The sequence below is a fragment of the Alligator mississippiensis genome, chromosome 7, assembly GCF_030867095.1.
Source record: "Alligator mississippiensis isolate rAllMis1 chromosome 7, rAllMis1, whole genome shotgun sequence".
In the NCBI taxonomy this organism is placed as follows: Eukaryota; Metazoa; Chordata; order Crocodylia; family Alligatoridae; genus Alligator; species Alligator mississippiensis.
In genome coordinates this window covers 37,335,010-37,359,347 of record NC_081830.1, presented here as the reverse complement: position 1 = coordinate 37,359,347, position 24,338 = coordinate 37,335,010, and the positions used below count along the sequence as shown (strand labels likewise).

At 37.9% G+C, this 24,338-nt stretch overlaps 1 protein-coding gene and 1 long non-coding RNA gene across 5 annotated transcripts in view; one reads left to right on the top strand and one right to left on the bottom strand.

Annotated features, from left to right (window-relative positions):
- The window catches only part of FARP2 (FERM, ARH/RhoGEF and pleckstrin domain protein 2), a 154,610-nt gene that overhangs the window by 91,400 nt on the left and 38,872 nt on the right, over positions 1-24,338 (top strand). For all 4 annotated transcript variants that reach the window (XM_059730827.1, XM_006267051.4, XM_059730826.1 and 1 more), the window contains exons 8-13: positions 775-922; positions 1,648-1,743; positions 5,606-5,769; positions 5,990-6,058; positions 8,892-8,949; positions 9,595-9,850. In XM_059730827.1, coding sequence (XP_059586810.1) covers positions 775-922; positions 1,648-1,743; positions 5,606-5,769; positions 5,990-6,058; positions 8,892-8,949; positions 9,595-9,850 — 791 coding nt within the window. The remainder of the gene's footprint in view (positions 1-774; positions 923-1,647; positions 1,744-5,605; positions 5,770-5,989; positions 6,059-8,891; positions 8,950-9,594; positions 9,851-24,338) is intronic.
- Positions 5,380-23,795, bottom strand: LOC106738815 (uncharacterized). The gene is made up of 3 exons (XR_001371981.3): positions 23,158-23,795; positions 9,785-9,924; positions 5,380-5,632 (listed from the first exon to the last, which is right to left on the bottom strand). It is a non-coding gene; the product is annotated as an uncharacterized LOC106738815 (long non-coding RNA).

Here is a 24,338-nt window from a genome sequence, read left to right as displayed (position 1 = left end):
ATGGAAAACAAGAGTTAGTGCAGGGACATCTTGGTAGAGTTGGAAAGCAAAATGTCAGATTGTCTGTGTGCAGTAAACTGACAAACCATGCCAGATTTCCTGGCCCCAGCATGATGGAGTTTACAAGGCGCTTTTTAACTTATTATTTCAAGTCCTCTGCAAACATAATGATGAAGCTCCACTACTTCAAATTTTGTCAATATTTTGCACATTAACTTGTCAACTTAAGGGCTAGAATTGTAAATTAAAACAAAACAGGGAGTTCAGAGTTTAGATAATGGTTCTTTGGAAGGGGATTACTATAGCCACAAAATCACAGAATGTTCTTAATATCATAGATTTTTCTTTTTAAAAAGGCGTTTGCTTCAGTGGTAGTGGGTATGTAATTTCGCGCACTGCTACCTGTGTAATAATTAACGTAACCTCGTAACCCCATCTCATAGTCTTGTGCTGTTGTAATATTAGCTGTGTTTCTAACATGGTATTGTGCAGTACTGTCAATTTGCCTCTTGACATCTTAGTATATCAATATAAGGAAACTGCAGCTTTTTGTATTGGTATGCTAGCCATATGATGTTGAATATTAGTCTTGTTAAAAAGGTGATAATAATACTTTCATGGAGTAAAATTGTCAAGGTTATATTAGATAGAGTGCTCTGATTTAGTTTCAGAAATATAGATAAATTACACAGGCATTCTTGGCAGTATTATAAAATCATATTGTTCTTAAAATTCTGTATGTTTCTAATGTCTCTTTTATGTTCTTAACTTCAGGGGACAAACTCCTGCTGAGTCTGATTTCCAGGTACTTGAAATTGCTCGAAAACTGGAGATGTATGGCATTAGATTTCATCTAGCATCTGACCGGGAGGGGACGAAAATTAACCTAGCTGTTTCACACATGGGTGTCCTTGTCTTCCAGGTACGAAGGGAGAAGCATATTAGATCTGTGTCTTGCTTTTAATTATAGTGCATTAAGTAGCAGTTTCTTGTTTTAATTTTCAAATCTCTTTTCTGACATTAACATCCTGGCCTTAGCCAGTAGGAGGGCAGTGAAGAAGCTGACCTGGGGGGGATGAAACAAGTATTTGCATGGCAGCTGCTTCTCAAGTTACTGTGCTGCTCATCTGTAATGACAGTAGTTGTTCTGAATCCTCTAGAAACTTTTGTTGTGATACCTGGTTCCTTATCTATTTTTGTTAGATACCCAGTTCCTTAACCATTTCATTCACAATTAAGAGGCTTTAAGATTTTTTAATAAACAAAGCTGAGATTTTATGGAAGCAGGAAGGCACCTGGGGAATTTAACCAGAGTGACCACATACCGTATGTTAGAATTTTACAAGGTTCATCTTAACTTCTGCAATGTACAGTGGAAAGTTTAATTTAAAAATCAAACCATAAAATATTTGACATTATTATCCTTTATCCTTTAATATCTGATTTAGAGACCATGTGTTTTCTGTTACTTTACAAATGATGTTGCATGGCAGATAAGGCTTGATCTGAGGAATGCATTTTCCAGAAAATAGATTTGACGAAGGGCAGGGGGGCTGGACACATGCATGCAGTGTGCGTGAGAGTCATCATTTGCTGCTATTTTAAGAACTAGTTTGATTGTTTACGTTTGTTTTTTTTTTAATTTAGGGTAGCACAAAAATCAACACCTTCAACTGGTCCAAGGTCCGTAAACTAAGCTTCAAGCGGAAAAGATTCCTTGTTAAACTCCATCCAGAGGTTCATGTAAGTTTTGCCATATCCATAGCCCTGGCCATATCTGAAACATTCTCTTAGACATTTCTAGTATTTAACTGTGTGGTAGAGTTTTATGAAATGCCATCAGAGAGGGAGACAGGGTTTTTTTTGCTTTTTTTCATAGTTCAGGGATGTCAGTACCCTGTATTACCCAACTGACCCTGCTTTGCATTTCAGAGTTTTCGTTCTCCTTTATCTGTCTTGGTTTTTTCAGACAAAGATTCAAATACCCATTAATGAGCATCATGGCTGTGTTATTCAGTATGTAATCCTTGTTGTACTTCATTTTATTTTTAAAGGAAAGCTGTACCTAGTCCTTGTTTCTTAGGTATAAATGTCCATATTGCTAGATTGTCTTAGGGTCATATTCTGTCTTTTCTTTATGGTGGAGAAAGTTAAAAAAACATTCATTGGCAGGGATGTTTACTTTGGTTAGACAGTATGTGAAGTAATTAGGCAGTTGTGAAGTGGCTGGCTAATCCTTTTGAAAGTGACAGCGTGGTTTGTCTAACACACAAGACTGAAGGAAATATGGCTAAATTTAAAGGGGTTAACACTGAAGAGCAAACATTGTATGCACCTTGAACCCAACATGTTGGTGGTACCTAATTGTTTGACAAGTTGTCACGTAGTGCTTGTTTCAGGATGTATACGTGATGAAGTGAACTTGGACTCATGAAAGCTTGTGCTTTCTGTGTAGATCTTATTTAGTTGATCTATAAAGGTGCATCTCTACCCTGCCTTCAAACTGACTGCAGGCTACCATGGTTAACCACTTCTCTATCCTCTTTTGTGGCCATATTCCAACCTCTCAGGCTTATAATATGCAGTCATGGCAGTTGAGCCAGTCATGTCACCGTTCCTTGGAGTAGAGGTCTAAAAATCCTGTGAAACAGTATCCATTATCCCATGAGATCTTGTAGGCTTTGGCCAGAATTTCTTCAGACTCTTGGGCTCCACATGCCAGAGAGGCAGTAAACCCTCCTCTGCACCAGTGCTAAACACAGACACATGTGGAGAATGTGGTGTGCTCACTTCAGTTTACAACCCACTGCATTTTTGCAGTAAATTTTTTTGCTTCTACAGAGTTTTCCATGGATGAGAATGAACTGGTTCAGTACCAGTAAGGCTCAAAGGCATTGGTTACCTGGAATGTAATTGTAGACCAGTTATCATGTTTGCAATATGCAAAAGATAGTACTGACGGGTGTTCAATACACTGATTTTATCATTTTCTTGAATTAAACTTTTTATTATTAATTTTATTGATTTATTATGATTAATTAATAATTTTAATAGCTCCATGTGTCAAAAATTGTTTCCCTATTTAATTTCTATTAACATGGAATTTTCTGTATTAAGTTAACAGGATTTCAGAATATGTAATTACAGAGGGCTTACGTGAGCACTGTTGTCTGGTTACTATAATTTTATAGTATGAGTCTTGAGGAACTTTGTTTCAGCTGAGTCTTGCTCTAACTTGAATCTAGATGTAAAATAGTAGACACAGCCCCAAGTTGAGTTGTTATAAATGTTCCAGTACAAAGAAGGAAGGAGAATAAAGCATCGGACTGAAACAGATCAGTTGTAGATCTACTTCCCATGTCCTATCAGTGGCCAGTGTGGGCCACTTTAATATGAAAAAATGCACTGCAGTCCACAGTTTCTTCATGCCCCCTGTTTATAGTTATTTTATGCCCTGAATCATGATGACTGGATAAAAATTACAAGGGTTGTCAAATTTAACACAATTGTAAATTATTATACTGAAAACTTGCATTGTTTTTCTTCAGGACTCCTGCAAGCTAGTTCATATCTCCTCTTCCTCCCAGGTGTGTGTATCCCATGTTTGGGAAGTACCTGTAATAAAAGTCCTGGTCAGTCTCAGGAGAAACAAAGATTTGCTGTCCACTTACTACAACGTGTATGATTCTTAGCTGATTGGGTGATGATGACCGTGGCCCCATAGTTATGTTGTGTCTGGATGTCTACAGGGTCACTTTTACCAGGACATCATGTTAATACATCCAGGAACTCTCTCATTCAGCAACATGGCTGGTGATCTAAGGCATGCTTAATAAGCCGCTTCAAAGCATAGGTTCAAGGCCACCTGGCTTCTTGGAAAACAATCTACCAAAAGAATTGAAATGGAAATGGAAATGGAATTAAACCCCTGCCAGCAACTTTAAATGGAAATTTTTTTGGTACAGTGTGAAAAGTCTCACTTGCATCCATTTAAATTCCCGAGGGAACCATGTAGCATAGTGACAAGATTGCGTTTGTACATTTCCTCCATCAGCTTGTTGAATCTGTGAAGCGTAGTTAAAAAGTTGATCGTGTGAGCTTTCTTAATCCTGATAAAATAAAGTAATCCTGACATGCCTAGTGAAACAAACAGAATACATGGCTGAAGTGAAGTTCTCAGTTGAGGAAGTTTGTCTTCTGTTTGTGATTCAGAACTCAAGACTGCTGTTTTATCTTTTTTTTTCCCTTGATGTCCATATAGCGTAGTGGCTAAAAGTGCTTCTTAAATAATTTCTCTCACTGAGGATACTGTATGCCTTTGCTCTGTACTCTATAATGACTTCAGTATTTCTTCTAGTTAAATTTTCAAGTGTTTTAATTTATTGCCTTACACCGGGGATGTTAAATTCTCTTGGCTTTTGGCCTGGATATAGACCTAACTCTGGCAGTGGGGTGAGCAGCATCAAGGGCCACAGAGGTTAACCCAGCCATTTCTTGCCTCTCTGCTGCCAACATGTGTCCCCAGTGGTGCCACTACATGTCCCACTCCTGCTCACCCCACCCATGAATTCCCAGGTTCTCCAGGAGCCCCTGGGGCTGCATGATACAGCTCCATAGGTCATATCCTTGACACCCTTGCACTCTATAGCAATACTGTGAACACTTCAGAGACCACTTAACTCCTCCCATGGTGCTCTGGCAGTTGTGATTAGCTATGACTCTTGAATTATATACTTTCTAGAGTGAAATAGAAGGGGGCTGAAAAGAAGAAGCTTTACAATGAGGTATCACACCCTTTTGGATTCTTTTTTAACAAATGCACCTGCACAGTTTACATGCAGGGAGGGGAGGGGTTGAGAGAGCAACCCCTGACTTTGAGTTAAAGCTGCTTGTGGCAGCTTTAAAAAGGGAGGGGGAGTTTCTGCTCCCAACCAGGAAGCAGCTGTTACGCTGTAACTGTCACGTGTGCATGAGCCTGTCATGATACAAGTGTAGTAAAATGACTCCAAAGCTCCTTCATCCAAGATTAAGGTTGGTGCAATTTAGTTCCCTTGTATTGCTATAGGATCCTGCATATGTAACAGCATAACACCTACTGCCTGATTGGAAGCACTAGCTTTCCTTCCCCTTTTGAAGATGCTATATGTGCATGTTTGTCCATGTCACTTGAATGTTATGTCACGCTGAGTCTTACTGCAGCTTTTGAGTTGAAGTGGCAAAGCTAAAGAAGAAATATAACAAAGCTGGGAAAGCAGACAGGCATGACAACTGTTTAAGTAAAAATATTTAAACCCTTTTGTGTTGGAATAGCTTTGATTCTTGTAACCAAATTACTCACGTTATAATCTAATTTGTATATGTGAGTTATAACTACCATAATTTTACAGATTTTCTGCAGTTTATTCTTTTTAAGCACTCATGCATTTTCTGAAGCATATCATTTTAAGATATTGGAGATTGCATATTTTTTATGATGCATTCCAAAAATATTATAGTTCATGACACTTGAATAAATGGGCCATCTTTGCTGATGTGTATTTACTGTTTTCCTCTACTTTTGGTATTCTTGAGTGCAGGTTGAGTCTCTGTGGTTTTTTTTTCATAGGGTCCATATCAGGATACATTGGAGTTCCTGTTGGGAAGCAGAGATGAGTGTAAGAACTTCTGGAAAATCTGTGTGGAATATCACACTTTTTTCAGGCTGTTTGATCAGCCAAAACCAAAAGCTAAAGCAGTCTTCTTCAGTAGAGGATCTTCATTCAGATACAGGTATGATGTAGTATAACTTGTCGTATTTGTAAACTTCACTTTTTATATGTAGGAAAATGGAATCAAGAAGAAAATGTACTCAAGTTCCAAGTTCCATTTAAGTTAAAGGATTTGGATTCTGTTACCAGTGTTGTAACATTTTTTTGCCCAAGGCCTGGACTATTTTTCCATACCTTTTGCAATACTTTCTTTAACTTTTGCACTTTGTATGGGTTCACAGTGGACGAACACAGAAACAGCTGGTGGATTATGTTAAAGACAGTGGGATGAAGAAAACTCCCTATGAAAGGTAAACCTCTTGGTTTTATAAGGTGAAACTTCTGAGATATCAGTTTTAATGAAATTTATGTTTTAAGATCCTTTCCCTCTTTTCATAAAATCCTAATCAGATTATGGAGGGCAGGCTCTTAATTCTGCTTATTTACTGTAAAAAACGTGTATTTAAAGTTGTAGGACTCCCTTTGAGACGTTGCATTTTGACTTCCATAGCTACTAAGAGGTTTAGTAGCCTAGAATTCTGTTTTCTTGGAGTCACTGAAATGTGCACAGACATTTTAGCATAATATTGTGATGTGTATGATATGAAGATCAGATTTTGACTAGAGGGGAGTTGTAGTCAAGACACACCCACCCACACCTGTGCTTGCATGTCTTTGGGCTGTGGCAGTAGGAGAGGATTGTCCTCAAAGGAAGCCAGAAAGTGTTTATGGCCTGTGCTTTTTTGGGGAGTCGATCAGGGAAAGTCATGTTTTAAATCTTTCAGGGCTTTGTATGGGGCCTAGTGCTGAGTGATGCGCTCAATTTGTATAGCCTCAAAGTCCTACCTTTATCTTTTCCAATCTTATCTATTTTATAGCTGTGCTGGCATCTTATTTACCCAGTGGAGTGATGTGTGCTTGTTTGTTCTACCTAAAGCATGTGTGTGTAAATGCCTTCCCATCATTTTTGACTTGTTATTTTTGGTGCTATTTAGTGAATATTAAGATTTTGAGAGGGAAGAAAAAAGCTCCCTAACTTTTCCCATCTGGTGCAATGGCAAGAAGAATTGCTAGGGAAATCATCACACTCTCGCACGCACGTGCACATGCACACACACACCCTTCCTTCTCTCCCCAGTTTCCTACTAACTGAGAATTAAGAGGTTGTCAGGAAGAACTAGCAGAGGTGGTATCACAGGTATGTAATACCAATTCTCTGGGTGGTTTATTTCTTAAAGAGCAGTCTCACCTCCAGTATCAGGGTATGGTGATCCTGTTGATGAACCCCTTTCACCATATACCCCCTGGGTGATCAGAGGTACTGCAATCACTGATTTGTTTCTCATGCCCTGACCATGCTGAAAGTTAGGAGTTGACATAGGACAGGTGGCTAGGGGGAAGCATATTGCAGGCATTTCCTTCCCATCAACTGTTTCCCATGAAGTCTAATGAAAAGCCTAATCAGCTAATAAATAGAAATACATTTACTAAGATCTGTCTCTGAAGATGTCTGTACTTGAATGAATGTCCTGTTTAAAAGCCAACCAACAAGCAGCAATGAAAAAAAACCATGTGAACAGACCACACAGTTTTGTAAGAAACAATGGAGGAAAAATTTTCCCAGGAACCAGAAGAGTGCCAGGAGAAGTGTAGTTTTGAAATAAACAACAGAGGTCCCCAGCAGACTTTCAGTTACAGGTGTGATGAGATCTGAACTGCGATCCTAACAATCACATGCATGACAGGAGGCACGATTGTGGGACTGGAGGAGCTTTGCTGCAGGAGCTTTGACTGCAGGAGGGCATGGAGCCCTTGGGTCAAGTGCGCACCTGCAGCTAGGAGTGCATGGGAGCCGTTGGCTCCAATACCCTCCTGTGGCTGAGAGCCCTGATATGATTAAAGGGAACCAGGTACAAAGTTACTAACCATTTTTATGTAGTAAGCATGTTTTATCGCACCACTAACAATGAGTGCATGGCAGGTTTACTACTTAAGATCTGATTAACTGATTAATCATGTCTTAAGTGTAATGTCTGCTAGGGGCCAGTATTACAGCTTTGCACTTGAGTCTCCAAGGCCTGGTGTACACAGAAACATTACCTCCAACTGACAACAGTGTCATCACTAGCTTGTGTGCAGCACAGTATAACTGTAGGTGTTTGCCTCAGGCAAACATTGTTTATTCATTTTAGGAAACTGCAGGTAGGACTTGTTTCAAAAAGAACAAGGCTTGTCCACAATTTTATGCTCCTGAATGCAGTTTGCCCATATTTATATTTGCAGTTAAGCCATGTTCAGCATCAGACCACACAGACAGCCACTGTCAGGTGATTAGGGTGACACTTCTTATGTGATGCTGAGGTCTTGTTGGCAAACACAGTCCTGTTGCTATAGAATGAAGAAACTGGCCATGTTATCCTACTTGAGAAATGATACAAAACTAGTTGACTGTCTTCACCATTGCATCTGAGGGTTTATGAGCAGAGGCTGAGGGAACTGGGCTTATTTAGTCTGGAGGAGAGAAGACTGAGGGGGGATTTAATAGCAGCCTTCGACTACCTGAAGGGGGGTTAGAGAGAGGATGTAGCTAGACCATTCTCAGTGGTAGCAGGTAACAGAACAAGAAGCAATGGTGTCAAGTTGCAGCAAGGGAAGTTTAGGTTAGATGCTAGGAAAATCTTTCCCATGAGGAGGATAGTAAAGCATTGGAATAGGTTACTCAGAGAGACTGAAATCTCCATCTTTGGAAGTTTCTAAGACCTAGGATAGAAAAAGGCTCAGCTAGGATGATCTTGTTGGGGGTGGTTTTGCTTTGACCAGGGGGTTAGACTAGATGTGACCTCCTGAGGTCTCTTTCAACCCTCATTTTCTCTGATTCTATGAAGCAATTTCTGTTCAGGATCACTTTTTCTGTTCTTGTAGTTGGTTTTTGAATTTTTTTCCTTTGGAAGTTCTGAATCTAGAGTGCTTCTGTGTTTGTTTTCATTCAGAAATATTTTATATTGTTGTTATACCTCTAGTCATAACACAAAAGGTAATGGGGTATGTTTGATTCTTTTTTCTGGGTTAGTAGAATAGGGGCAATTGAGCAGGGGAAGAAGACTAATTAACTTAGTTTCTCACAGTATGTTTTGTCATCTGCAGGAGGCACAGCAGATCTAGAGCGTCTGCCCACACCTTTAACACAAATGTGCCAAAACAGGTAAGTCCTGCAACACATTAATACTACAGTCAGGAAGACCCTGACAGTCACCTTCCTTGCAGGCAGTGTAAGGAAAGGTGATCCTGCTGTACTGCCACCCAAAATTGCTTTTACTCAGATTAGTATTTTTACTTTTGCATAACTTTTTTACCTGTGATACCAGTTTGAATGAATGCACTGTATGGAAGCTAAGGTGACTCGCATAATTTACCTTTCACATTTTGTTTAGCTGTTAAGAAGATTCTACACCTGTGTTCCTATCGCAATAATCAGTTATGTCCACAGGTCTCAGCTAAGATGTACCTGCAATACAAGCAGGTGGAGTTGTGCCAAAACAAGGGCTTTGGCCCTAAGCATTTTGTGAATTTTTTTTCCGGTTCCCACGTGGTAGTTCCCTTGTTTCTACAGTTAAAAATGTTGTGGAAATTTTATCTCAAATTTTTCAGAATCTGTAAAAGATGGTCTTGTATCTCCCTGGGGATGCTGGTTCTATTTCTAGACATGAAGCTACATTTGCAGAAGCATTTCTGTTTTAAGCACAAACTCTTACTAAGTTAGTTACTGGACATAGTATTATATTTGTGTAGGATAATAATAATTAAAAAAACAAAACACTTTTACCTGCTCTATTTTTTTTCCTTTCAGAATGTCTCATTTACTGAGACCTTAAGACTTCCTGAGTCTTCTGCCTCAGTATCTGCCCCCTTCTATTCAGTCCATACATCATCCACCACCACCAGCAGCACACCCATCTTAATAGACACCAGTCCTTCCTCCTTGGACCCTAGAGCACCATACATGAGGAACCCAACAGCAGAAAAGAGTCTTGCCACACCTGCTGAAGACACTGGGAAGAAAATGTCACAGCAGCCTGGATCTCCCATACTCCAGCCATTCCAAGGTGTTGGGTTTTGTAATGTTGCAGGAAACTGCAGCCCCACTAGTCCAGTTGTTGAGAGTAGCTGTGGCTTAGATCTAGCAGTAGACAAAGGTAGCAAAGACAGTAAGGCTGTTTGTAAAAATGACAATGATGAGGATGACTTTACCGCGGGTGTTTTCATTACTGATAAAGAGCGTCAGCACTGTGGTAGGGGTGCTCCTCTTTTCACATTGACAAATTCACAGCTTCAGGTTTCAGAAGAATTTATTGATGATGACCCAGCAGAAATCTCCTTTTTTGCTGGGGGATCTGAGGCATTTTCCTATGTGTACAGTGGTTTAGGTCTAAAGGGGTCTGAATTTTCTAGGCATGCATCAGATTCACCTGCTTTAACTAAAGATGCTCTTCAGCAAAATATGGTATCTTCCCAGTCCAGCCCTGACCGGTACTCCACAGAAGCGGTAGATATGAACATGGAAGATGAATTTGAATTTGAAGGGAGTGATTTCAATGGTAACCAGAGGCCATCAGATACCTCTGAATTATTTGAGGTGAAAGCCCAAGCAAGCAGAATGCAAAGCCTTCTGAGTCCTTCTGAAACCAGTTCACTCATAAACAACCGCTCTGAAAGCAGCTCCCTGAATAACTTGCCCCTAAATGGGTCATCCTTCCACACATACAGCTCTGCTAATCATTCTGAAGCTAGCTCCATGGTGAACTTCCCAGCCTACTCAGTTCGTTCTGAATCCAGCTCAGCCTTTCAGTTCAGTGATATCATTGACCAGCTGGAGCAGCTGAGCTATCCACCCACCACCACAGAAGACTCAAGCAGTACAGATACAGATTCCTGGGACTCAGGAACTGCAGCTCCATTGGATGTAAACCTCTTTTTCGGAAACCCCTTTACTCAGGCAACTGGTGAGAACTTCACTTTTGATTTTCAGAATAATTTAAAGAATCTTACCCAAGAAGACTGGACAGAAAAAACACAAATCAATCATTGATGGGTATATTGCTTTTTATGAGAGAGCCTTCTATGCCATTCAGAATTATTTTTCAAAACAGAAGCAGAATGTAAATCACTTTGAGCTGGAAAACATTTTGGTGCCTGGATTTTAAATTTACAGAATATTGTTGATTTCTCTCTCTTCTGCTTTTATGTTTTTTCCCTTGAAGTTTTCCAACTTTTGAACTTCGTTATATTGGAAGGTATGCATCCAGAATATACTATAATAAACTGCGATTTCTGTAGAATCACAAATTTAACAAACTTCCTTAACTTCAGAGAAAATCAGTTTTAGTTGGTCTATATAGAATTATGACAAAGGGTTATCTATTACAGCTTTATTTTTGTAGGAATGTATATGTACATCAGTTTCAATCGGGTGTCATGCACTTTCTCTGACACTTGCCCACAGCAGTCTCACTTGCCTGTCAATGGTTAATAGGCCTTCCCTAGTGAATAGGGCTGTTGTCCTACTATGCAGTGAGAGTTTGCTTTATTTTTTTCAGACAAATGTGGACAATCTATAAATCAGTTCTGAAGCATATTTTTTAAATACTAAGTATATGCAACAAAACATCTGCCATTATACCTCAAAGAACCAAATCTTAGAAAGCAATTTAGAAGAGGAGCATGTACAAATGAACAAATATAAATAGGGTATTGCTTCTTCTAACTGTGAAGATGATTGTTCAACTTACTCATCACAAAGTGCCTTTAGCAGTCCAGCAAAAAAAAGATTCTCTACTGTTTTGCAGCATTTTGGAAGTAGATGCGGAAATGATAAACTCACTAAACTCCTTATTTAATTTTCTTTTATTTTCTTTGTCTTAATTTAATCAATTACACTGCAGAGAAATGGCTACAAATTAATTAAATAATGGTTTAAAATGTGTACTTGATCTGAAAGAAATTCCAGAAGATAAATCTGTTAACAACCTTCTGACTGCACTGTATTCAGATGAACAATGTTAAAATAAGATGGCTTCTTTCAAGGATGTTACTTGACACAGTGTTGGGAAAAACTGAACAACATAATCCACATTGTTACTTTGACAGATATTTGTAGCTAGGAAATTATATCGCAGGACACTCAATCTGTAGCAGATTCATGTTGAAGCTGTAATTGAAAAGTTCTAAACAAAGATTTCAGTGATCACATCAAGTTTCCTGTTTAATAAGTGGTGGTAGAAGTTATCAAACATATCTGCTTTCAGTCCATCTAATAGGAGTTCTGGTGCAAATCCTTATATGGTATTCCATAACGGAATTCATATTTTGCTTTTATTAGGGTTTGTGCAGAAAAATAAATAAATAAAATTCAAACATTCTATATTGGTTTGGGATTAAAAGCATTGCCTTGTGAGATAATTTGGTTTGCACTCTGTGGGTCAAGTCTTCCCCCTTTGTAACTTTAAAAGGGTAACGGTGCAATATTAGTACAGTGGATTCCTTCCAAAAGTAGGGAACAGTGAAATACATCGTTAATTTGTGTTTTTTATTGTTGTGTGTGTAGAACTGAGATTTTAAAAGGAACTTTCATATTTGGCTTACCATTTAAAAGCCTTTTACACACATCCTGATTTAAAAAAACAACGTTCTTTAAGTCCTTTCAGTGTGCAATAGAACATTATGAGGTGATTATTCTTCAGTCATTTATTTCTTGTTCTACTTTAGGCTAGTCTAGTTTAGTTTTTTTTGTTGGCACAATCATTTCTCAAAGCATTTGTTATATATAATATTGTAATGAATGTGTACTTGTGTGTGAGTGGTATCCCTGCTGTTGCACTAGGAACTTTTTATTTGCTGATGGCATGAAAAAAATCAAAGCATGCCTTTCATATCATATGGTGAAGTGTTAGCTGTTTCAGGAGAGTGTGCTTCTCTGAATGCCTGGGTTTTGTTTTTTTTAAGAGCTATACATTAATCTTTTGCCTCAGTCTGTTGATCTAGATTCTAATTCTGTGTCTGACTTCATTTGTACCTGTGGAAATGATGTCACAAATGTGAAATATGACATCAGTAAATAGGCAGCTAGAGAAGTTCTTTATGACAAGCTTTATTCTTTAGATATCTGCACAAAGGCTTTGATTGGAAAACTCTTGGAGGGCATGGAGAGTCACGTCTCTGGATGATGATGGGGCGGGGAGAGATGCTTTTAAAAAGGAACCCAAGATATTAGCACTTACAATTGCCCTCTGTTCATATTCTGATTTTGTCCCCAGATACAGACAAGGGCTTGCCTAAGGCTTGATTCTCTCTTCCCACAAATTCTACTTCACATTCTCAGAAAAGCCTTGACACAGCTGTTCTGGGTTTTTCAATAACTATCCTTTGTAGTCCTATATGAAAGCTTGCTGTTCTTTTTTCTTGAAGTTCAGTTAGTCTTAAAGGCTAGCAGTAATCTTCCCTAATCCTACCTGCACTTTGCACTTCTATGAATATTTGATTGGCAGTTACAAATTCCAGCTTTGTTTATAACACTTTTATATTTTAATATAAAATAATGCTTAATTTTCTAAGATACCCTAATAACCAGGTTTCAAGCATCAGACAAGGAGCCAGAATTCTTTCTTTTTTGGGTGGGGATCAAGAAATGAATCCATTCCAATAGTAAGACAGTATTTTTAAGGAAGCAAAAAACAGGTAAGTAATTTCTCCTTTCAAAGCCTATGACTTCACTGAGGGCAGAGTGTAGGGATATTAGAGTAAGAACATGTTGTTCAGATCAAAATAGGTTGTTTTCCAGCTGCTAAGAAAGAACATTACAGTGGATCACCTCCCTCTCCCACCAAGAAGCCAGAATGCAGGTGGCAGAGAGCAGAAACACTCTTCTAACGCAGATCTGAATCTTGTGAGGCATAGATAGATCTAAAACTGAAATGCTGTCTGGCAGACTGTTAGAGAGACCATCAAACTGTGTTGATGGTTTGGAAAAGGATGTTTCTCTTAGAGCTGCATACTGCTATCCGTCAACCAAGGTATACGAGTACCTTCCCCTTGGGACTTTGCTCCATGGCTAATTGATTGTATAGGTTTTTTCTGGTCCTTTAGGATATATTCTGCTTGTAGTAGGTTGTTTGCTTTCCTGTCTGATTTGTTTTAGTCTTGAGCTTTTAGGGAGAGAGGGACGTGTAGAAAGGGTACTTGGTGTTCTAGTAGGTGTTTTGTTATGAAAGAAATACTTTATTGAAGAAGGCTTTGTGGCATTTCCTACAGATGGTCAAACTTTAGCTTCACTTCATCTTGCAGACCTGTTTCAAGGAAAAACCCGCTTCTGTGTCAGTGCAGAAGAACAGCCCTCTTCTAGGGGGGCTGTTTGGGGTTTAGTGTTTTTCACAGGCTAGGTGCCAATTCTAAATTAAGCCACTGCTGCTGCAGTAGTGGCATCCTGCCACACCTGCTCTTCTCCCTATGACTGTCTGTTGGGACCAGCAGATGAAAAAAGTGAGAAGACAGCCTCTTAATTTTTCACTCATGCTGTTTTACCTTGACACTCTAGTCTGTGAGATATGATGTGCACTGTGTGTTTCAATGCAATTTCCTGAACTAAATTGCAACTAAATGCAACTTCCTGAACTAAGAATATAGTAGTGTCTGTTCAGTTTTCTCTTTCCATTTTTTGTACAACCTCACATTTTCCACAGCATAGTTGTATGGGTACTGATTTTTCTTTTTCCTTTTTTTGCTGTTTGCTTGAGCATAATTTTTTTCCTATAAAGATCAGTTGTTTGCTCCCTAATTTTAAACGAATGTGCTGGACACATCATCTGGAGAACTTGGACTTTTGCAATGGGAACCAAATCTCATTAGTAAAAGAAGTTATGGATGTGTAACACTCAGAAGGGGAAAAACACAGGAAACTTCTGAGATCTCTGTGAGGTATCCTGTGCAAGTTCCCTTCTAGATGAAGGAGTTTAAAAAATTGTGGGTGGAGGTGCAGCTGGTGCTGTATTGAGTAAGTGGTGGGGAGCAGTGGTTGCCCACAGAAACATTGCTCTCCTTTCCCCTTGAGATTTGGGGCCCTTCTCCATTTCTTTACCTCTGTCTTTTCCATTGTGGCATGGGGCCCTGCTTAATGTTTAATCAGGTATTTGTATATGTCCATATACAAACACATTTATAGAATGTACATCTGCTGCAGCGATTCTTTATAGCTGTTGCTATATTTTACAATAACACTAATGGATTTAGGTCTATGATAATGTTTACAGGAGGTATCAGACTGCAATTCACACTGTAATTCACACTGCAGCAGAAAGCCATCTAAAATGCAGGTCTTAAGTAGATGCATGAAATGAACTATATGTATATTCTTTTATGTGTACTCACTCTACAATTCCAAATATATTTATTTCCACCTAATATCAAGCACTATAAGAGCACATTTAAATCTTGGTATACATAAGTACTAGAGCTCATATGTCTTGCAGAACACTGGTCATGGACTATTCTGTGACCTAAAAGACAGCCAATTAAACCTTGGCAAAGTGTATTACCATTACCTTAATCTGTTGTGTATACTTTGTAATTTTAATAATCATTAGTTATTAAAGTATGTTGTATATTTCCCAGAAATCATACTATTTCATCATTAGTCTGGAGTAGGAAAATATATTGATCTTTTACAAATTTCACTCTGTGAAATTTTCTGTGGGCAGTAACTTCTGAGTTTTTGGGTAAGATCAGACATTGAACTCCGATATCCTGTGTATTTTCATGTTGTGGTTTACAGTGATTTTTTTTTTGTGGTGGTGTGGCTTTTTGTTTTGGTCTTTGTCTGTAAATCCTGATTAGATTAAGATGGTTTGGAGACACTAATCAAAATCCTACTAATTATTTTAACATTGTTCTTGGTGCCAACCCGTTGGTAAGTCATTCCCATTATTGTCATTTTGCAAAGTGTTCTAAGCCTTAATTATTAGGTATTAATTCAAAGAATGAGCATATAGTATAATTCTCAATGCAGACTCTTGGCTGTTATCAGCACTTAATGTTTTGACACTCAAAAATCATCACAAATGCTGTGTATATGTATACTAGTATACATATATACTAAAGGTATATAAGAAGGTTAGATTTTATATATATACTAAAGGTATATAAGAAGGTTAAATTTTACAGCTCTAAAACCTATGTCATAAGATGCGTTTAATTTATTACCTGCCAGTGGATTATAACAAAAGGAATCCAATGAATTAAGAATACCTTTGTAGATGGTAAGTTTTGAACTTCCTTAATAATTAAATCTGATATATCTGTGAAAAGATGTTACTGTAAATTCTGTTAAATCACAATATCCTCCCATATCTTTAGTGCACAATCAGTTGTACTGTATGTGGCAAAGCCCAAAACATTCATAAGAATTGTCAAGACCTGTTATTGGAATCTGTAAGTGTCATGTACGTTTAGCTTTTATCACAAAACTACTTGTGCCTTAATCTAAACTGATGCCCAGTTCAATAGGTGCTAATCTTTACAGGAAAGGATCACATTAACAAAGCAAATGGGGCTGGAATTTCCTAACACAATCTTTTTAAATGTGGTTTTTTTTTTATACAAAAATGTTTTGTTTGCATTACTTGTTGGGGTATTTTTATGTCTTTTGTTTTCTGTTGAAATTACTGGTTATGAACCTGGAGATTTGTACTAATTCATAACTTTTTAATTGTTTATGCAATAAAAAAGGAAATCTTTGATATGAGTGACAACATGGGCTTTTTAGCTTTTATTTTTTCTTTTCTTCTGTGTTTCAAATAGAATAAATGCTGAATCTCCTAGGCCAAGACTCCTTATAATTCAGTATTTCAGTGTCTTAGGTTAGCTTTCTCATTCTAGGGTTTTGGAAGGGAGCAAAGTTCAGACAAGTATTGTTCTATGCTAATCGATCACATTACTTTTTTGCGTAAACTGTTTTTTGGTGTACAAATGAGAAGAAAAGTTAAAATTTCATCCTGAAAGCACTGTTTTGTGTCAGGAACATGTTCATCTTGGCTGTGGGTAATGTGCTCTGTAGTAGCTCATTATAACGAGCTAACAGTGATAGTAAGCTTAATGTTTAGAGATGAGTCAGTCACATACTTCCATATTCTGTGTTAACTTTCTCCTCCAGAATTCCATACCCAGTATACATCTAACTCTTGTTTGCCTTATTGATGCAAGATTCCTTTGCAGTCAGTCATTCTTGCATGAGCGAGGTAATCAAGCTATAGCTCATTTTTGTGATCTCTCTTGTTTTTTAAACTTGCTGAATAGTGGAAGCATTCCCCGAATTTGAATCAGCTAGCAGTTTTAAAGAAGTTGCATTATTTTCCTACCAGCCAAGTTTAATTGAATTAGATTGCGATGCCTCTAATTATCCTATCAAATATGTGAGCTAACATCAAAAGACTGAGAACTGTAGTACTACTTTCTAGTTGCAATGGTTGACTGTGAGCAGCTGTTGCAAACTCGCACCTGTTTCTGAGGTTACTGGTTTTAGATCCCAGTCCTTCAAAAACATACTGCATCTGTTGTTCTGTCCCATCAATTTGTGTTGTCAGAGTCTGCTTCTTTAAAATTCACTTTAAGTTAACCCTTGTTTTACAGATGCATATATTCAGGTAGAATATTAATACTATATTTCATAAAGGCCTTTAATATATGACAGATGTCCTGTTCATTTTTTTCAAAGTGCATTATATTGGTTACTTTAAAGTAATTTTCTAGAACAGTGAAAACAATAACTTCATATTCTGCCAAAGCAAGAATTTTAAACAAAATTAGATCCCTCCCTGAAGCATAGGCATAACTAAATATGCATAGTCCAATTGAGGCATGCTTGTGCTTCCAAGTGCTTTGCTAGACTTATAGCATAGTGTGAAGGAAGAGGAGGCAAAAATATATTGTTAAAAATGCAGAGGAAAAATAGTTTTTTTCATGCCTCTGTACCTTAGTAATATTTGTTTTATGATTTTAAACAAGTTTTGCTGGGAATAAGCCTGAATTTTGGTCATCTTTTAAACTGAAAGCATTATTTCGTAGTATCCTTGATAAAGAACATTTATTATGTTTGTGTAATGCAATACATTAAAAAAATTCTTAGCACAATGCTGCCACTATATAAATAATGTACTATTTAGGTATAAAAGGCTTGATCTGAAGCCCATTTGTTGTTGGTACAGGTATTTAATGGGCTGTAACTCAGATGCTAACAACACAAAGTGAAACTTTATTCCATATGCTATGGTTTTTTAGACATGCACATGTAAAAATTGAATTGGAAAAGCCAGGAGTGGGATGAAGAATCAAAAATAAGTAATAAAAAGATAAAGTGAAAGGAGAGGGTACTATATATCCTCTGTTTAGAGACTGTGGAGCACTGCTTTTTGGTACCAGTTTACCAAAACTGATAAACTGAATAGATAACCCTTGAGTTGTGTTATGCTTTCCCTGTCAGCTGATGATCTCACTCAGTAGCTAAAAGACTGGTGTTCACTGCTTTTCTTGCATTACTTTAGGTTTTATAATGTCTTGAAGCATTACAACTGTAACCAACACAACCTGAATCTTTTGTCCTTTATTTGAATGCGTCTTGACAAGGAAATACGTAGTTTTAAAATGTAAAAGGACAGTACATTGAGATCTGCTCTGACCAACAGCAAGAAAATGATACAATAGGCTTCCATGCCTCAGTGACTCCTTATCAACTGTGCTCTGCTTATACCTCGGGACTCTTACTCAGGGCTAGTCTATTCTCCAGCTTTGCCAGCAAAGCTCCCTAGTGGAGATGCAATGTACACAAGCAAAAGGAGTTATTTTTCTGATGCAGTTAAACTACCTCCCCAAAACATATTGAAATAGCTAAGCAAGGTTCTTTGGGTAAATGTGATATATTTTATTAGACCAACTGAGTAGCTGGAAAAAAGTTCTTTGCAAGCTTTCGAGTTCAATCACCCTCATAGGAAGTTTCTGCTGTTCTGTGACTCCAAGGAATGAGAGAAGAAGGACTGACTGAAGAAGGGTGATTGTACCCAAAAGCTTGCAAATAACCTTTTTCCAGCTACTCATTTGGTCTAATGAGAGATACCACATCTACCCAAAGAACCTTGCCTGCCCAGGTCCTTAGACCAACACAGCTACAGCCAAAAACCCTTAGAACAGCCAAAGCACTTTGTCTAGCTAAGTTGTATTGGGATGGATTACTCATATTTCTCTACCAGTTAGACCCTATTATCCCTAACCAACATAACTATGCCAGTAAGCTTTGTAGTACATAGCTTGCCAGGCCTTTTACTGATTTTTTTTACAGGCCTAAAAGCTAATATGTGTTGTTCTTGGCTTGTGCATTATTGTTAGCAATAATTGTATAATCTGAGTTCTGTGCTCCAACCATGACAACCTCCTTCTTTTCAATGGAATTGTACATTTGTACTGAAAGATGGGATTTTGCCCTAGCAATTAGAAGCTAGTGAATCATTCTGATGCGGGAGGAGAAATAAAATTGTGCTCACTCTCCCAACGTTTCCGAAGATGTACAATTCTGGAAGCAGGAAAAACAAGAATGTAAATTTATTGTTGTCAGTACTATCAGCAGGTGTGGTGCTGAAAGGATGCAAAAAACAGTTCTGTTGAATAAGAATACCATTTTTAAGACACTTTTAGGATTAAAACTATATTTAGATGGTATTTTGAAAATGTGTACAGTATATATTTTCAAATACTTTTTGCTTTTGCTCGTCAATGCTGTTGCTTGAGTGTTGGAAATATTTTTCTTTTACTACTGTATGACTGATTTGATTGCTCCTTGAAGAACCATAAGATTAATTATGTTTTAATAAGTATGGAAACTTTTTTTTTTAGCAATTTATTATAGCTCAATAAACCCATCCCAGGACTAAATATGTGACGTTGAGACAGACAAACGGGGGACTTAAAAGGTAGCATATCCTTTGGGGATCTAGTTGGGGATGGTCCTGGTTTGAGCAGGAGGTGGGACTAGATGACCTCCTGAGGTCACTTCCAACCCTCATTTTCTATGATTCTGACTGTGCTGTAAAAGAAGTAAAAATAACGGCTGTAATCTAGTTCATTGTTCCCTTCTTAATCAAACTATATAGATTTAGAGAAAACTGTTCTTGTGGCTCCTGGATGTCAGCTTCACTTTACTATTTAAATCTGAGTACGTTGAAGTGGCATTTCCCTCATACAGCCTCCTGCTGTGGTCTCTAACCAGGGGCCAGAAGCAGTTTTCTGCTAATTTAACAAATTCATGCTTCAGACTTAGAACCTTGTCCTGCTCAGTTCCTCCCCCTCTTTCCTGGCCCTGCTGGCTGAATAAGCACTTTGTTTCTGAAGTAGAGTAGCGTATTTGCTTCTCTTCATCCTCTCCACCCCCTCAAGTTTCCATTGGGTGCTCTCTAAAATTCCTAGCTGTTAAGCAAAATGATGACTGCGGTAACCCTGAGTATACTTGCTGGTCAAGTTGACGGGGATTGCCTGTGACATTCAATCCTTCGTTCCCATAAAAGGGTTTAACAATCAGAGGAGCCCTTTAAACTGAATTCAATCACAAAAAGCCTTCATTTTTCTTAAATTGTATGTTCCTTTTTATTATTAAGTAGAGAAATATGAAGTCAACGTTCTACATGAAAACAGTCAAGTAAAATATAGTAATTATAACTCCTGGATTAAAAGCGAAGAGGTTTTTCTTTAATGAACACACCCAAAACAACCATGTTCTACAAGTGACGAGTGTTATATCCAGGACTAAACTATGTTCTTTCCACATTTCAGTTTGGCAGCCTGTATCTATATAAAGTGAAGATCAGCAACTATTAGAAAATGGATTCCTATTCCACATGTATTATATACATTTTCTATATCAGTTACTTCAAGTCCAAGGGGAAAAAAACCTTTCAGAATGTTTCGATTTCTTTCAAATATACTGTGAAGTAAATAAATCCTAATTTTGGTATTAAATCATATATTGGTGTGGAATATTAGCTACTTATATTTGACAAAAGACTGTGTTTTCTTTTAACCTCATGAAAGACGAGCTTATGAATGAATGGTAATTAAACAACAAATATGTGGGCAGGGTAGGATTTTCCAGGGCAATCCGTATTGGCCTGACTTTGCATCCCTGCAGTCAGTGGTAGACTTCAGTTAAAGCTGAGTGCTTCTAAATATCTCACCCATGGCTTTAATTTTATATACTTCTATACCAACTCTGTAGGCCCAGGTGTATATATCTTGTTTTGCTTGCACTATGTATTACTGTTTAAGCAGCAATATTTTAAAGATGCATTAGGACATTGGTTTAAAACACAGAAATCATCAAATCCAACTTTGCTTTCCCACCTACATCTACTGATTTTATAGTGCAAAAGCAGATTGAACCTGCTCTATCTAGAGCAAGAGCAAGTGACTAAGAGGTTCTTATTTGCATGCTTGTATAGCTAGATTGCAGTTTCAGAATCCAGTCTTCATTCCTGTTTATATTAACAAACTAAACACACATCTTTTATGGCTTGATGCAGAAGGCACCATCGACCTTCTGAAAAATCTGAATGTGCTTTCTTTAAGGAAAAAATATTCCCCTTTAATATCTCTGGAGGATGCCTGCTATTTTGGGGGATGGAATTCTTTACTGAGCCATTGTTTATTCAAAACAGCATCAATCACACTCGGTTTTTACTGTCATCTATTTATAGCTATTTAGCAGGTTTCTGCATTAAACAGCTGTGGAAAGTGTCAAGCACTTGCTGAACTATTGCAAGGATCTATTCTTTAACACCCCCACCCCCCACTGGAAGGGACTACAAAGTCACTCTTACCACCAGGCCTTGACAGAGGATTTCCCCGTCGCTACTCAAAGAACACTGAATAAGTTTGCAGTTTAACAAATGAGGCTTCCTGCATTTGTGTCCAACATTTGAAATTATGTTGCAGATAATAAAAAAGCGTTTAACCACAGTGTTGTGTGCAATTCTACAATCCTTTCTAGCAAATCTGAAACTCTAAATAGATTTATACTCTTTAAAGAATTCACTGCTACCGTATGCCACATGTAAAACTGCAATTGTTATAACAGATCTTTCTTCAGTTCATTATTCAGTTACATTAATCTGTTAGACACGCTTTCTACTTGTCACCACTGCACAGAGATAGACAGAAGAGAATGGTCCTTGTCCCAAAAGTTTACAGTCCAAGAAACTATATTTTCACTTCCTTTATCCTATCCTAAACATCAAATATGGCAAGTCACTTTACATCTTGCATCTGTATGTATTCAGACTTTTTAATTAGTTTAATGTGCCCTTTATTTTAGTCTAATCTAGGTTGATGTCTGAGAGAGGGATCTTAAAATCAGATGAAAAGGAGCAAATATCTCCAGGTGAATTTTATGGGTTTCTCCCCATGTTTGGAGGTGATAATACATAAGTTAGTATTGGCACAGTTCATTTGAAATAGAGCAGGCTGCAGTGTTGGTCTGCAATAAATTATACTCTCCTGTCCTTTCATGTCTGAATGTTATTGTTTCTAGATGGAAACAATCATGGTTGTAACTTTTGGAACAACTGTAACTGCTTGGTACTAACTCCTCGAGAACATAGGAAGTCTATATAATTTTATGGGATTTTTGCTGAACTTACATATACAGCCCCCCCCCCTATTTTCCATCTAATTTTAGCATCCTTGGCTGTATATATGGCAGACTTCCAATAAACTGCTTCCCCAGAATATTTTCATATGTATAACAAACATTAGCTGTTGGTCCTTTCCTAAACTGTACGTCTGGTAAATCCTAAAAGCAGTTTGGAACTGAGAAAAAACTCAGGGAACAACAATATGCACTCCTCAACAATTTTTGCTGAAGAGTATTAATAGTTAACCTCAGAGCCTTGATAATCTGAATCTCTTCCAGGTGACTGAGTTCAACACTGTTTAGCTTCCTGCATTTGTCAATGTGAAAATACGCATTCATGCTCCCTCAGCATTATCATGCTGCAGCCACGTATGGAAGTAGTTTTGCTTCCTGAGCCAAAGAACAGCAACCAACTCCTGCCAATAGTGTATTAGAAAAGCTCATAACTGGCCCTCCTCCAACCAGCTAATCTCATTTACAGTTATATCCCTGGGGGCTGATACTTTTATGGGTTTTTTTGTGTAAATTATTGCAATTAATCTGACTACAGGAAAAGAATTAGCTGGAGGATCTGGCAGTGGCTTTAACATTGAGTTCCTCTTAAGCAGAGATTACAGAAAGTGGACCTTAGTGTGGGAGTGGGAGGCAATAACTGCTGTCAGACTGTAGCCTGTTTCAAAGAGAGCTAGTAAATACCTGAACATAGAGATTTATGATGATCATCAAGACTGAGGATGTCAGGAATCTTCAAATTCAAGATAATTCCAGAAAGGTCCCTGGAGAAAGGGGTAAAATTTCTACAGCCAGTTGTTCTAGCAGTATGTCTGACATGGTGTAGTCGCACAATCTGAGTGCAAACAAGGCTGTGAGCAGGAACTTAGAAGTTCTGATTTTTTTTGTTTCTATTTTGCTCTACCAATGATTTACTTCGTGCCTTTGAGCAAGTTGCTTAACTCCTATTTCCTATCTGTATATCAGGAGTGATAAAACAGATACCAGAGTGGGGTGTTCAAGCATAAGTTAATGTTTGTGCAGCACTTGAAAGGTGAACCGCTTGTTTAAGTTTTTAGGACTTAGTCAAAGGTTTAGTTCTATGGAGTTTGAGCCTTTATCAAAGGGATGTTTAGGAAAATAAAAGCATTTTACCTTAGCCTGGAAATGTGTGGTCATGATCATTTGAATAAAGTACTGTATAATCATTTGTCCCTTCAAAAGAGATCTGCCAGAGCAAAGGCTCCTGTCCAGAAGAGTTGCCCCCTGTTCCACATACATTGTTTGAATGCTCCAGTATTGCCATCCACCCAGATATACCTGTTTGATGGTAATGCCGCAAGATCAGTTTGAAGTCCAGAGATCAGTGAAGCATTCAGTTCAAATACTTAGTGATCCTATTGGATTTAAAGATCCAGAAACAGAATATCCCACCCCCACAAGAAATGTTTTTTAGACCAGATATTCCATGGACTCTGAACGCATGAAAAAATTTTCCATTTCCTCCCTTCCCTTGCTATCTAGACTTGATTGTTTTCAGAAGGAATACTGCTAAAACAATGTGCCCTAATGGCTCCAGGCAGTTAAAGAGAATTCTGGCTTTTAAAAAGGAAAATGCAGAAATATAGTCTTGCTTCTGTGAAAGTAATCTTCTTTGGTGATCCCTGCTAGCTCAGCCCAGGGAGATTTGAGCTATTTTATTAGTTGCCTATACAAGTTATGTCTTCCAACATGTAGTCTTCAAACAAACTTGCCCATACCAAACTGCTGGTTGCTTATCTAAAATGCTCAGTTAATTTAAGAGTTTTCACTGTGCTTGAAAGCATTTTTGTCCTGGATTCTTTGGCTTATTGAAGTATGAAAAGAGGGACTAAGCTTATTTCTTA